Raw genomic sequence first — 15462 nt, forward strand, 5'->3', positions numbered from 1 at the left:
AGACGTGCAAACTACTAGTTTTGCAGTAATCAAAATAATAAAATATGTTCAAATCCAGTTTAACATTCATTTCTCCAGCTATTTTTTTATAAAAAAATAGGGTTAATACTAAGTTTATAATTAAAGTATTTTCATAATTTTCTATGATCAAATTGAATTATCTGCTTATAAAATCATGTTTTCACTATATTTAATAAATTCTAAATGATAAACCAATTTATGCATTCCACTTGGTCAAATCCATAAATTCAAATTTTCATCAATCCCATCAAATGCCAAAGCCTAACAAATAAAAAAGGGTAAATTTCAAATTAAACGTATGATTTCATGTAACTAAAATAGATAAGATATTCAACATTGTGTTAAAAGGCAAATCATAACAAAATTTAATAATTTTACTACAAATAATCTTTTATCAATGATGAATATTCCTCACATTATAATAATGCATCACAAAAGAGTTGTTAAACACTACAAGAAAATCATCGAAATAGAAATCAATTTTAGAGACAAAAAATAATTAGTTGTTATAGTGACTAAAATAAAGACCATTTTAAAGACTATTTTTTTTTATTTCTAAATTAGTTTCTATTATTGTTAAATGATTTATCTAATTAGCAACCAATGTTTGGTAGTTAAAACATGATAACTAATTAGAAACCAATTTAGAAGTTATTTAACAATAATAAAAACTAATTTGAAAATATTTTTTTAATTTTTAAAATGTCTCTAATTTAGTGATTATAACAATTAATTATTTTTTATTTTTAAAATTAATTTTTATTTAATGATTTTCTTGTAGTAAAAAGTGTTATATTCATGAATATAATTTGATAAAAAATAAATGTATTAATGTTGCAATAAAAATCTTTGAAGACAGTTGTCACAGGACAGGCATGTTTAAAAAGAAGGTATGACTTTTTGGCATAATAATAGAGAGAGTGTTCAAAATTCAAAACATTTGAAGAACATAGTGGATTATCCAATAAGAGAAGTGGATAGAGTAAGGCCCAATAATAAACTCACTCTTCCCATACCCTTACACGTGTCACACCAAACCCTCTAATCTTCCATCTCCCATTAGGGTAAATAAAAACTCATTTCATTTTTATATTTTTAAATCATCAATTACATTGGAATTCACACAATGCACAAAAACAACAAATGACTAGGAAATTAAAATTTAAGAATTGGATTATGTTTTTAATTAAATTGTTATTTTAAAATTTAAAATTTAAAAATAAAATAGATTAAAAATGGTTGTGTTTTTGTAATTTTGTATCTGTTGTTAAAGCAAAGGAATGGTCCCTCTAAAAACCTTTGTCTTCAAAATCAAACAAAAAGAACCTCTGCAACATTTTCCATCTCCATCAGGTATCATCTTTCTCTTTCTCTTTCTATGTTTCTCTTACATTCACATTCTTCACTGTTCCCTTTCTTACACCTGGGTTGCTTCTGCCTTGTCACCTACCAAAGATGCAATGGGGGTGCTTACCAATTTGCTCTCACTCATGGCATGCATGTCAATGCCATGGTTCAAAGCATAAGATTGTGAATTGTAACTGATTTACTGGGAAGGTTCAAAAAATTGTTTTTTTCCCCCATTTAGCTTCTTACTAAATGTAGAATAATAACAGAGTGTTTCCTTTCGAGAAGCAATGATTGTGGGCATGATGTTTCTAACACAGATTTTAGTGTTTGTGTGTGTGTTGGGCTGGAGTGACTATTCTTATTAAAGGGGGTTGCTTAGTGAGGGGAGGACACTGAAGTAGATCTAAGAAAACTAGATATTGCTGATTGGTGGTGCTGAAAATGTACATGGCCACCGGAAGAACACCAATTTTTATGCCGGGAAACCCTCTAATTTCTTGGGGAAACAAATACTCCACTGTTTCACTGATAATTTCCATTCCGGACCCTCTCACGTGAGGTGTTTTTCACTGAGATGAGATCTTCTAGTATTACCATTTCCCATGGTTGAGAAGTGTCTATGAATTATAGGGATGATGCCCAATCCAATCCAGTGTATTTAAGTACTCCTAGGATGTATGCACACTGTTTTGTCTTACTTTACTGGACTTGTTCTTACCTCATTCTGCAATTCCTCTGATTTTCAAGCAGTAGGGGGGGTGGGGGGAGATGGACGCATGCAATGTTTGACTCAAGATCCTTATCATTGCTGGCCAAAATCCCACTCCTTGGAACTGCAGCCTAAAGATCTCAAATGAATGACCAAAAGTAATCTGGCAAGTGGGTGCAAATCAATTTTCCACTGCTCCTGTTTTTCTTTTTTTTTTATTGTATTAATGTTTTGTCATCTTCGACTTTGTGATGTCAAATTTGGCTGGACCCACAATTATGTGGTCTGTGTTCAATTGTGCAAGACCTTGTATACCTGTCTTCGCATTTCAACTGTCTAACCAAATTTTTCTTCTTTGATCTTTTAAAGAAATCAGTAAGCAATTTATATATTTTATACCAAGGAGTAGGTGAAGTGCTTCTTTTGCACCAGTTAACGGATTAGAATAGTGATTGTCTTAGTTAGGAAGACAATGTAAGTTTCAGTCTTCCATTATTGGTTTGCACAATTGTTTGAATGTTGAAAACTATACTTGGCGTCTTAAACAGTTATGATATTTTTTTCACAGAAGGTATAGCTCCTATGACTTGGCCTAGACTTGTACAAGGCAAGGGCAGTTGATATAGATAAAAAAAATATTCCACCTTTAATTGCATTTTTCTTTTCGTTGTGCAATTTGCTGGAACTTGTCTCATTTAATTGTGTGCAATGCAGGAGGCTTTGGCTATACAATGCATATAGGAGGTTTGAAGAAGGCCAAGTCACCTGGAAGAAGCTTCGACATACATTTAGGTAAAATGAGAGACAGCACAGTGCTAATTTGTCACCAAAATAATAGTGGAGTAGTAGAAGCATCTGCACCTTCAGTTCAGAAAGATTTTGCTTCTTCAGTAAAAGCAGCTACTGAAGCTCCTCCATCGTCATTTGAGTTCTATGTCTGGTCAGATGTGGGAGTTAGTCTTCATGTTGATTTAAATTTGTCCCCGACAGATTGGATTAATAGGTTTAGAAACGAGGTTTGCATAAGTGAGAATATACACGAAAACAAATCCGGAAGCCTTTGGCAGGATCTCAGTGACTTAGCCGAGAATTCCGCGCAAGGAAAATCTTCCTTTCTGTGGAGTACAAATTCTGGCCAAATTGATGAGCATGATAGTCAGGCCAAGTCTCCCTCAAGCTCGAAACTGACAAAAGATGGTGCTACAGAGTTAGATAAACAGAATGCAGATGACAGTCCTTTGATATGTAATTCATTTACTCCATGCAGCATGACTGTAAAAGTGAAAGATAATTTACAGGAAAAGCATTCAACTCTCTCAGCTGAAGTTGGAAATGGTGCACTGAACACTTTTCTTTCCGGTGCCGAATCTTGTGCTAAAGACAAGTCTAAGAAAATCATCGATTCAGATGCTACCAATATGCCATTCATCAAGTCAATTTGTGATTCTGTTGTCAAATCACTGTCTTATCCTAGCAGACTAGAACTTCAAAATTCAAAACCTGATAATGAATGTTTTGAGGATTGTGCTCTGCTAAATGATTCTTGCTTTGTGAATCCTAGTGCGGTGTGTGCTGGAGCTTCATTAAGTAGTTCTGTGGGAGTACAAAACTCAGAAGTTATAAATTGTCGTAAATATGTATCAGTTTCACTCTATGACAATGACAATTCCCTGGATTTAAGTGATCCAAAGAGCACTTTTCCTGCCATGGAACAGGGTAGACTAGTCAAAACTGAGGAAATTTTTGAAACTGACAGCATCAATTTCACATCACTAACTGAAGAATGGGTATAGTGCTTTCTTTAGCCTTCTAGATATATGTACATTTTTTTGATACGGTTCTGTGTAGTACATTAGATTTTATGTGGCTGAACCCCAGTTCCAATTTAATTATAGGTGTTTGGTATAATATTGTTGTAGACAGATGTAATTTGGAGAGCCTTTCAATCATAAAATCAAGGCCGTTGAACTGTAAACTGAAATCTTTACATGTCTGTCAGGTGAGGTGCTAATGTACCCTCTCTAGAATAGGTATAGAAGAATTTGAAATCTTCCGCTACAGAAAAATAAATATGAATGGTTCTTATCATCACACAATTATATTGACATTATTACTAGATGCTGTTTCCTACATAATAGGATATTTTTTTGTTGCAATTTAATGAGTATTTGCGTGCTGTTTATTAACTTATTATTTGTTGGTTGTTTATCTTGGTACTAAAACACTTCATACTTTTTGTATCTTGGAATCATCCATCGTACCCACTAACACATCTGTGAATTTTTGTTTTTTATTTTTGTGATGTGTTGGAGATCGTAGGGTATGTTTAACGTAACAAAAGAACGTTGATCATTTATATATTGGCAACCTAAAGATTTTGTGATCCTTTGCAAGCTTCTGGAATTTTGGTTTCATGTACCTAATATTTGTCTTCTTTTTTCTATAGTTAATCATTTATGTTAAGTGTGTTAAAACATTCTGTTGTTTGCAGGAGGTGGGTAGAATTATTGATCGAAGGGAGAGTTCAGAGTAATTACTCTTCCTACTTATGTTTTTCAGTGCCTTTAAAGTGCTTTTATTCTACTGGTTTGATTATATGTGTACTGTGGTTTCAGATGCTCCCAATTTGGTAATCCACTTAACGTAAATTGTAATAATCGGGATTCTAAAATGGAGCTCAGCAAAAAGAGAAAAAGCAGAGACTCTGAGATTCAAGGTTCAAATGGTAAACCTACTACGACAAGAGTTCTACGAAGCATGAAAAATAATGGTGTGAAGCTGCCTAGAAGATCCATGAGGCTGATCTCCAAGGTGCTTTGACATTTCATTATGCATTAAAGTTAGACTAATGAATATAAACCTGAAAAGTAAACAAAGTTATTCAATTTGATTGCAGCGTTGTGTCTTACAAATTGGTTGTTGCAGCATTTACCTGGTATTTAAAGAGGATGTACATTTTCTAAATGGCCATTTATTATGCATTATTTTTTCCAAATGAACAGCCTTATTGTTATTGCTACTCAAATCTTCTATTCTCCCAGATTAAGTTAAAAGATTGGTGTTTTTAAATTCAAATTCCTTTATGGCATATTAGCTTAAATTCTATTTTTTCATTTGCCTTGTTTCTATTTTTCATTTATACTAAAACCTTCAATGCAACGGCTATTTTATTCACCTTACATTATGTATACTTAAAAAGGTATATGTATATTTTATGTATACTTAAAAAAAAGGTAGGCCTGACAGAGTGGGCTTGCCTGTTGCCAACTTTACTATAGATGTTAGTTTTTTGTCAAAAGTTTAATTTTCCGAGTTTTAATCTACCTGTTTGATTCTTCTGTGTATTGATATTGTTTGTTTTTCTTGTTCAGTGAGTTCATGAAGTGCTTGGTGCGTTATTTGGGTAATTAATTGGTTCCATATTTTTCAACGAAGTTATAATCCACTGTTCAAAAGTTGAAGAATGATATTTAGTAGGTACGAACTAGCCCCCATCCTAATTTTGAGCAACATAGAAAGAAATATTAGATAGGTCATGAAATTGATCTTACATGTTCATATAACAGATCAGAGAAATCAAATAACTCAATCCTCATGACTTACATTATTTTTCTTTTAAATCAGCAGCTTAAATATGTTGTGTATCTGGGGAATCACTTTGGTGATTATCTGATATATGTGATCAAACTTTTGAAACATATGGATCATAAATTGAAACAAATATACATAAAATTTCAATCCTTATAATAATGCCTCTTTTTTCAAATTTTATTTAGAAAATGGTGAAAATTAGACACATGAAACAAATTGGAAATAGAACTTTCTGCTGTTACTGATGAAATCATATAAACTAAATTCTGGTTATGTATTGAGAGGCCATCTGGCTCTTGAGGCTAGTTACATAAATTAAAATTTAGATTGCTGTTGATCATGTTAATTGGTTGCAGGTTGCTTCATTCTTTTGGAAGAGGTTGTTATACCCACAGTAATAAAAAGGTAGGTAATATTTTAGGAAGATTTCAGTCATCAAACAATACAGAATGTGCCATGGTTCTATCTATTTTTGGCGTTTAGAAATGATAAAAATCATTGTTTGTTTTAATATTTATATTTATCCTTTAAGGCATTATTTGTGATTATATATTCATACGAGATCATATTATTTACCATTAAATTTACTTAAGCTTGATGTAGGCCAATCTGTGGTCAGTGTCAGTATATAGTTAGCTTCTACATGTATTTTTCATCTCTACTTGTGTTTGCAGAAACCTGAGCACTTTTTCTTCTTTTTTCTGAGATATTATTGGTAAGGAGGATTCATGACTATCTTTAGTGGAATTTTCTTTGTGGATCACATCTTTATTTTTATTTTGCTTTTGAATTAAGAGTTGCATGATAATTGTTCAAATAAATTCAAAAAATAGATATAAAATTAAATTTAAATTGTTTTGCAAGAAATGAAAGTTTTTTTTTTTCCTTTTTCCTCTAAAATTGCAGATCCCAATACAGCTCTAAGTTCAATCTTGTTTGGTTGCCAAAATTTCTTGACAGTTTGCATCTTTAAAGAAACAGTTCTCTAGTTGATAAAAGTGACATATTATAAAACAAAAATAGTTTTTCACAATATCAATGTTTTTATTATTTTAAGCAATATTACCAGTTACTAAATGACACAACAAAACTATTTATATTAGTACATACATGCCTTAGAAACTGTGTTTTTCTTTTCCATCTAAAGATTATGAAAAGGTGATTTTCTTCAATTAGCTTTTCAATCTGAGGGAGGAAGCATTAATTTATAAAGTAATGAAGGAAGATGGTTAATTTGTGTCTTTAAAGGGCACAATTGGAGGCATATTGTGAAGGTTAGGTAATAAATAGAGTTCCAAAGAAGTGTGAGATGTAAACCATGAAATTAGTTTAATTGCTTGTCCCTTTCCTTTTCTTTTTGTAGCTACATTTCATCTATTAAATGCACTTCCAAAGTTTTAGATGCACAAAGCTCATTAATTACCTTATTATCTATCATTCAACTCTCAAACCATCACAACTTTTAAAACTTTGAACTTCAATTTATCAAAGTTGTTTTTTCTTGAACCTCCATACCTTTTTCTACCATCCCAGTGAAAATATGATTTTGTAAAAATTACATTACGTCCTAAAAAAAAAAAAAAAAAGTACATTACGGATTGTAGAATTCGAAAGATATTTTTGGATCCGTATTTACCTTTTTAATTCTACACTTCGAAATTTTTTTTTCTATTAAAATGTTTTAAAAAAAATATTATGAATTATAGAATTCAGAATATTCTAAATCTAGAAATATCTTATGAATTTTATAATTCATAATGTATTTTTTTTAATTTATATATTTTGGATTGTAAAATTTAGAATATTTTTTATGAATTTGAAAATATGTTCTGGATTTGATAAGGTATTTCCAGAACAATAAAGACTTGTTGAATTCTAGAATTTATAGTTTTTTTTAATTACCCGTTCTAAAATAAAAAAAATCAATAAAATAAAATGTATTTTTGAAATTTTAAAATGTATGGATGTGCCAAGAGAAGTTATGGAAGTGCAGGAAGAAACAACAATTTTTCAAATGCATCAACGTTGCGAACAAAATTAATGATTCATAAAAGTGATAGTGTAAAAAAATGAAAAAGAAATGGAAAAGGGTATTAGTATTTGTGTAGCTTAGTGAAATTCATAAAATGCATAAGAAAGTTCAAAATAAAAATAGCGAATATTTCATGCATTCATGAAATTTGAAAAAAAAAAATTTAAGAAAAATCATTTTACCCACAACAACGAATAGAATATTTTTAAAAAATGTATACAAATGATGTCTAGAACTTAAATTAATTCAATTAGCACAATATTATTTTAATTATTAATATCCATTATATTTGACGTGGAAGAAATTTAAGTGTTGATTAAATTGATTTAAGAAATTAAAAATATCATTTAACTAATTAATTAATTTAAGAAACATAAATTGATTTCCTTTTAAAGTGTTGATTTAGTAACATACAAATAATTAATTAATAATACTTTTATTTTTTCTCTTTCGTCACATCACATTACCAATCACATAATCACTTATATTATTTATTTAGAAAATTTGAATGAATTGGATTTAAGATTTTGTTTGGATGAGAGTAGGAGTGGAAAGAGAAAGAAAAGAGGAAAAAGAGAGTAGAAAGTTAGGTTGAGTTTAAAGATCATAACAATATCTGACTTTATTGTAAAGAAATAATTAATGATATAATTTATTATTTTACCAAAATAACCTTGACATGAAATTGTGAAAGAATTGAATTGAATTAAAATAAATATAAATATTTGTATATTAAGGTTGAAACATATATTCATATGTTTAATTTTTGAAAGTTGTGATTAAAAAGAAAAATAAATAATTTTTTTACAATTGTTAATTGATTTACGAAAATTTAACATATTAAAATATTGAAACATTTAATTGAAATTATGAAGATTTTTTATGAATACAAGTTGATAATTTTTTTATTGTTTGAAAATTGTTAAAGCCCACTCAATTTTGCATTTATCATGTTATGTATACCAAATAAAATCTTCCATAATCATTTATCATATAAAGCTTAACTGTTAAGAACCAAATGATAATGGAGCATCATATTAATTAATTACAAAAGATATATATAATTGGTTATGTTAAACATGTTAATTGATTATGACATGTATTGTAATCATTTAAATTTAAACATGTCTTTTTAATAGTTTATCAAACTATCTTTCACACACAATTACATTCAAACATCATGCATGTTCAAAATTAAATTCACATATTAGAATAAATTGGTAATTAATCATGGTCAAACTTTCCACTTAAATCACCACACTTTAGAGGAAGTGTTTTCTCCTTTTTCCTCTCATTTCTTTCTACACAAATCATCTCAAATTCACTCCAGTTATCACATTGAAAACAGAAATCGAACTCTCTATCCCTTGTAAAATTAGTTTGTCAAATTACGGACTAAACTTTATATATAAACTGGATATATGTACCATTATTCTATAGTTTTTTTTGTGCATGACACAATTTTCTGTATTTTAAGATTTTATCTTAGACTAATTTAATTTGGTGGAGAAGTAAATAAAATCTAATTAAAAGTTCTTTCTGTCAAAAATCAAACTCTGTTGGGCAAATGGTTAGGAATTGAATTTAGCATCTTAACTACTTTTCTGGAACTTGTGATTAATTGGTGGAAAAGATACATGATTTGAACAGAAAAGATCATGAAGCAGGCACAGAACAAGTGAAAGAAAAAGAAGCAACAAAAATAGAGTGGAACTTGGTGAGCTGGAAAGTGGGAGAAAGAATGGAATTAGCCAAATAAGGGACCAAAATGAATGGTTTGAGGTGTGATGTGATGTTTTGTGTTGTTCCAGCTTCCAAGCCATTAGCCACACCTGATGAACAAAGTAACATTTGGAAGTGGTGGCTAAACATAGACTAGTCCAAGCATGAAAACATTGAATTGCATTAACTTCCTCATTTATTAGCTTCACCAACACTTTGCCCATACTTATAGAAGTAGCAGTTTTGTGTCATTTAATGCACCGTCTCTCCCTCACCCTCTTGTCTGCAACAACAACAATACCCTGCAACTACCCTCAACAATCTATCTACATCTTCTTCACTTTCACTTCACCTTCCCATCTCCAACACCCCAAATGCATTGCAAGACTTTTCACAATGTGGGGTGGCGACCTCATTCAAACACCATGCACCATGTCTCCAGTTGTTGATGCAAACATTTGGATTTGGAGCCTGCTTTTAAGTAATCTTTTATCTTTCTCACCTAGCCAACAAGAAGCATGGGATTTTCTGTAGTGAGTTAAGAGTCTCTTTCGTGATGAAAACATTTGGAAGTGGCAGAATATTTTTGTTCCTATCTATTTGCCTTGCTTCTCATGACTGAAATGAAGAAGATTCTCAATTTGCTGGCTATTTTACACCTTCAATCAATCCGTACTCCTTTTTCTTGCATTGCTAGTTATTCATAGAGTCTGTACCAAATCGCGAGGTAATGGTGTTATCATGGTGTTTTAGTTCTGAACAAAATGAAGTTTGCAAGACTTGTTTTTCCCTCTAGACTGCACTAGCCTTACCAACCAGTTTTCTCTCTGGGAAATCAATGGAAGCAAAGCCATGAGCTATGACCAAACAAATTTTTTATTACTGTTGGTGAATATTCTGCATTCTACATTTTTATCTGGGTAATGTTTTGGTTTCTTTGTATTATGGGGATCTCACCAAAATATCAATTATTGAATGTGAATCCATGTTCAGTTAGGCTTATATTTGAGCTGGTGGTTTTATCATACTTGTGGTTACAAGTTACAAGCCTTGGTTCCATGTCATCCATTGCCATCTCATACGGCGAAAAGGGTTCTGTGTTTTGTGGTTTGAAATCTGATGGCTCTCACACAGTGACATGTTATGGATCCAACTCAGCCATAATCTATGGAACACCAACTCGTTTCTCATTTCTTGGTCTAACAGGTGGAGATGGCTTTGTCTGTGGGCTTCTAATGGGTTCCAATCAACCGTACTGCTGGGGTAGCAGTGCCTACATTGAAATGGGAGTGCCTCAACCTATCATCAATGGAGCACAGTACCTAGAAATCAGTGCTGGTGATTACCATGTTTGTGGCTTGAGGAAACCTTTGGTTGGAAAACACAGGTACAGTTCCTTGGTTGATTGCTGGGGCTACAACATGACCAAAAACTATGTGTTTGGGGGACAGATTGAATCAATCACTGCTGGTTCTGAATTCAATTGTGGTCTTTTTTCTCAGAACAGAACTGTGTTCTGCTGGGGTGATGAGACTAATAGCCTAGTGATTAGTTTGATTCCACAAGACACGAGATTCCAGAAAATTTCAGCTGGTGGGTATCATGTGTGTGGAATCTCAGAGGGAGTGAATTCCAGGACTGTTTGTTGGGGGAGAAGCTTGAACCTTGGGGAAGAAATTTCAGTGGCACATGCAGGCCAAGGAAACGTTGATTTGGCACCAAATGATCCTATGCTTTCTGTAGTGGGAGGGAAGTTCCATGCATGTGGCATTAAGAGCTATGATCGTGAAGTGATTTGTTGGGGCTTTATCATCAAACGAAGCACTCCATCTCCTAGAGGGATTAAGGTTTTTGAAGTTGCAGCCGGTGATTACTTTACTTGTGCAGTTCTTGCTGAGAAATCTCTTATGCCTTCATGTTGGGGAGTTGATTTTCCCACCTCACTTCCTTTAGCTGTTTCACCAGGGATTTGTCAACCTGCTCCATGCCCTCCTGGTTCCTATGCCATTGATCAGCATAAAGGTCTCTGCAAATCACCAGATTCTCGTGTTTGCATGCGATGCAGTGGTGGTTGTCCTCCTGAAATGTATCAGAAGAGTGCATGCAATTTGGCTTCTGATAGACTATGTGAATATAACTGTGCCTCTTGTTCTTTATCCGAATGCTTCTTGAACTGCTCGTCTTCAGATTCCTCTGCTTCCTCTCGGAAGAAAACTGAAAATTTTTGGGCTTTACAGTTGCCAGTTGTCATTGCTGAGATTGCTTTTGCAGTTTTCATAGTTAGTGTGGTGTCAATAACTGCAATTTTATACGTCCGCTACAGGCTAAGAGATTGTGAGTGTTCAAAAGGGTCAAAGGGAAAGAAACTCAAGGGGAGTTCTTCCCTGCAAAACGAGAATAAGGTGAGGCCAGAGTTTGAAGAGTTCAAGATCAGAAGGGCTCAAATGTTCACCTATGAGGAACTAGAAAGTGCAACTTGTAGATTCAAGGAAGAGTCCATAGTGGGGAAGGGGAGTTTCTCGTGTGTGTTCAAGGGAGTGTTGAAAGATGGGACAGTTGTTGCTGTCAAAAGGGCAATAGTGTCTCCCAACATGCAGAAGAATTCCAAGGAGTTTCACACTGAACTTGACTTGCTCTCAAGGTTGAACCACGCTCATTTGCTGAACCTTCTAGGCTATTGTGAAGAAGGTGGAGAGAGACTTCTTGTGTATGAGTTCATGGCTCATGGCTCTTTGCACCAACACTTGCATGGAACAAACCAAGTGTTGAGAGAAGAGTTAAATTGGATAAGAAGGGTGACTATTGCAGTACAAGCAGCACGGGGAATTGAATATCTGCATGGATACGCTTGCCCTCCTGTGATTCACAGAGACATCAAGTCCTCAAACATTCTCATCGATGAAGAACACAATGCAAGAGTGGCTGATTTTGGTTTATCATTGTTAGGCCCTGCAGATAGTGGTTCACCACTGGCTGAACTCCCAGCTGGGACTCTCGGCTATCTTGATCCTGAATACTATAGGCTTCATTACCTCACAACCAAATCAGATGTGTACAGTTTTGGTGTTCTTCTTTTGGAGATTCTAAGTGGTAGAAAAGCCATTGACATGCAATATGAAGAAGGGAACATAGTGGAATGGGCAGTGCCTCTTATAAAGTCAGGAGATATAACTGCAATTTTGGACCCGGTTTTGAAACCCCCTCCTGATCTGGAAGCCTTGAAGAGAATAGCCAATGTGGGTTGTAAGTGTGTGAGGATGAGAGGGAAAGAGAGACCCTCAATGGATAAAGTAACAACAGCTTTGGAGAGAGGTCTTGCACAGTTAATGGGAAGTCCATGCATTGAGCAGCCTATTTTGCCCACTGAGGTTGTTTTGGGAAGCAACAGATTGCACAAGAAATCATCTCAAAGATCCTCAAACAGGTCAATTTCTGAGACTGATGTGGTAGAAGCTGAGGATCAAAGGTTTGAGTTCAGGGCACCCTCATGGATTACTTTCCCCAGTGTGACATCTTCTCAAAGGAGAAAGTCATCAGTGTCTGAGGTAGATGTTGATGGAAAGAATAATGCAGCAGAAGGTAAGAACATGGCCAATGTTGGAGGTGATGTTTTGAGAAGCCTTGATGAAGAGATTGGTCCTGCTTCTCCAGGAGAGAGCCTGTTCTTGCAGCACAACTTCTAACAATGTATGTCAAGTTTGAGTTCTGATATGTGATTGTGGTAAAAAATTGTGACAAGATTTTCATCCACAGAAGCTGTTACCAACACTAATGTACTACTGTTTCATGTAACTTTGTTTATTGAGTCTGATTTTTGATGCACTCTAACTATTATTAAGGATCTTTTCTATAAATAAAGTTGTGTAATCATAATAGAAGTTTATTGTCAAAAAAAAAAAAAAACTATAAAAAATGCCTTCACGCAGGATCGAACTACGAACCTTCAATTTACAAGACTGACGCTCTACCACTGAGCTATAAGGGCTTGTTGATAGTTAATGAAACTTCTATTTTATATACGATATATTTTGTATTCAATGACAACATCAATGATTAATTTTGGATACTTTAGAACTTAAATTGGATACATAAGGACTAAGATTAAATCATACAAGCAGAAAAATAAAAAATAAAGAAAAGAAAAATTAGAAAAAAAATTTAGACTTAGAGGATATTTATACACACCTTAAACACTAAGGCAGAGAAGGCTATTGTTTGAGGCAAATCTAAGAGAATTTTTTAAATAAAAAAGAAAGATTTTTTAGAGAATATTTGCACTTATTAAAGAAATCCACTAGTTTTTATATCATGTTGGTCATGTTCTTAGTTATTATGTTGAATATTATTAGTTATTGTTTTTAGTTCTATTTATGCATACTAATACATGTAAAATTTAATTTTAATTGTGATTTTGACATTGGACTTAATTATTTATTTTGGATAAATTCTTTCTATACTTTATATCTTTTTTCTACACTCTATATTTTTTTTTTAATTTCAACAATACATTTCTTAGTATACTAGAGAGTGTGGTGTCTTTTTTATTTTCAAGCAATGGTGGTTGCTTATAGTGACTGGTGGTGAACATTGGTGGTTGAGGTAAGTTTTATGGTCTTTTTACTATGGTATTCGCTTATTTTCTTTTTCATATTTTTGTAAGTCACAACACTGAGTAAAAAACCCAATGAAATGCAAGAATGGAGTACAAAACTAAAAAAATTATTTTCACACGTTGAATATAACGAATCTTCTCGTCAACTCTCTTACACACGCTCAAATGATAAAATTGCTCTCAACCATTGCGCTCGAAAAATAGTAGAAGTGTTGCACCTGGAAGGGAGATATGGAAGTGTGGGAAACAACTGATATTATTTGAAAATGTGAGGTTATGTTTCATTTAGGATTATTTAAATTTTTTAAAAAAAAAGAAAAACTGAATTTTCACAACTAATATGATGTTTTTTTTTTTAAATTACTGAATTAAGTACATTTTTTAAATTGTGTATTTTGATAAGTTATCATTAAACTTACAACTTTACAACTATTTTATATATATATATATATATTTTATTTTATTTTTTAAATAGAAGTCTCAACTTCTCTTATATATAATTATTAAAAAAATTGAAATCTCAATTACTTCTATAAAAAAAAATAGTCATTAAATACATAAACATTATTTTAAATATTACATATTATTTTTTCAAACATAATTAATTTGGAAACTTTATCTTAATATTAATATTTAAGCTAAATCTTAATGTCTAGGATGACTTTCAGCTTGCTAATCAATCCAACTCATAAGTAACTAATCAATTTTTTTCCAAAAAAAATATAATAAAAAAAGTTTGCCCTCACGCAGGATCGAACTACGGACCTTCAGTTTACAAGACTGACGCTCTACCACTGAGCTATAAGGGCTATTGATGTTAATCATTTGATACTTTTGAATAGGAATTTAAGTATTTGGTAATAGTTTAAGATTTTTTTTTCTTCTTTTCTTTGCTACATATATCTTTACCTATGTATTGATTAAGTTTCTCCTATTTAATGTTATTAAAAAATAAACGTAAAATATTATTATTATTATTATAAGTGATATTTAAATTTGGAATGAGTTTGCTCATATAAGAAAAAAAGTTGTGAGAATTTACAAGGGTGGCTAAACCTTTATGAGATAACAAAATAATTAAGGAAAAAAATATAACATTATAAATTGAATTGTAAAAGGTATGTGATGATGATAATGCCAATTTACTTCATGTGTCAAATCTTATATTCACCAAATTATGTCCCTTGACTATTTATAATATTCTTATCTAGTATTGCAAATTAAATTAGTGTATTCTTTTGGTCAATTAAGAAAAATACGTAAATTAGGTTGGTATGAATTGAATAGAAAATATTTATCAATTTTGTCAGATTTATTAAATTATTGAAGAAAAAATATTATTTGGTTTAGAAAAACTACTTTAATAATTATGATAATTATCTATAACAATTAATGAAGAGAATTATTTTAATTAGTTTACACATT

The 15462-nt window shown here is 32.1% G+C and overlaps 2 protein-coding genes and 2 non-coding genes across 17 annotated transcripts; 2 read left to right on the forward strand and 2 right to left on the reverse strand.

The window, feature by feature from the left end:
- The first annotated feature begins 1278 nt into the window (after nt 1-1278).
- On the forward strand, nt 1279-6418 carry LOC137828781 (uncharacterized). 14 transcript variants are annotated; one of them, XM_090297140.1, is made up of 7 exons: nt 1301-1374; nt 2795-3867; nt 4000-4079; nt 4572-4609; nt 4696-4891; nt 5452-5557; nt 6028-6418. In XM_090297140.1, exons 1-3 carry the CDS (start codon nt 1302-1304, stop codon nt 4030-4032), a joined length of 1179 nt encoding a protein of 392 aa, XP_090153266.1. In that variant the 5' UTR covers nt 1301; the 3' UTR covers nt 4033-4079; nt 4572-4609; nt 4696-4891; nt 5452-5557; nt 6028-6418. The 14 variants fall into 14 exon arrangements, with proteins under 14 accessions (XP_090153261.1, XP_090153266.1, XP_068491567.1 ...); XM_090297136.1 differs by lacking the exon at nt 4000-4079 and adding an exon at nt 2122-2250 and having other exon boundaries at nt 1311-1374; XM_090297139.1 differs by lacking the exon at nt 4000-4079 and adding an exon at nt 2122-2246 and having other exon boundaries at nt 1311-1374.
- Nucleotides 6419-9405: 2987 nt separating this feature from the next.
- On the forward strand, nt 9406-13234 carry CR4 (crinkly4). The gene has a single exon (XM_068607458.2). The coding sequence runs from the start codon at nt 10349-10351 to the stop codon at nt 13106-13108; it is 2760 nt and encodes a 919-aa protein (XP_068463559.1). The 5' UTR covers nt 9406-10348; the 3' UTR covers nt 13109-13234.
- A 104-nt stretch (nt 13235-13338) lies between these two features.
- TRNAT-UGU (transfer RNA threonine (anticodon UGU)) lies at nt 13339-13410 on the reverse strand. Its single transcript has one exon. It is a non-coding gene; the product is annotated as a tRNA-Thr (tRNA).
- Nucleotides 13411-14774: 1364 nt separating this feature from the next.
- TRNAT-UGU (transfer RNA threonine (anticodon UGU)) lies at nt 14775-14846 on the reverse strand. The gene has a single exon. It is a non-coding gene; the product is annotated as a tRNA-Thr (tRNA).
- Nucleotides 14847-15462: the final 616 nt, after the last annotated feature.

The sequence above is a fragment of the Phaseolus vulgaris genome, chromosome 11, assembly GCF_051622355.1.
Source record: "Phaseolus vulgaris cultivar YP4 chromosome 11, ASM5162235v1, whole genome shotgun sequence".
Taxonomy (NCBI): Eukaryota; Viridiplantae; Streptophyta; class Magnoliopsida; order Fabales; family Fabaceae; genus Phaseolus; species Phaseolus vulgaris.

Excerpts from the sequence above, each read along its gene's own strand:
- LOC137828781 (XM_068635466.2), top strand. The coding sequence starts at position 1,302 with ATGGTCCCTCTAAAAACCTTTGTCTTCAAAATCAAACAAAAAGAACCT. Across the intron at positions 1,375-2,794 it reads ACATTTTCCATCTCCATCAG|GAGGCTTTGGCTATACAATG; the intron begins GTATCATCTTTC and ends TGTGCAATGCAG. Across the intron at positions 4,892-6,027 it reads CCATGAGGCTGATCTCCAAG|GTTGCTTCATTCTTTTGGAA; the intron begins GTGCTTTGACAT and ends AATTGGTTGCAG.
- CR4 (XM_068607458.2), top strand. The coding sequence starts at position 10,349 with ATGTTTTGGTTTCTTTGTATTATGGGGATCTCACCAAAATATCAATTA.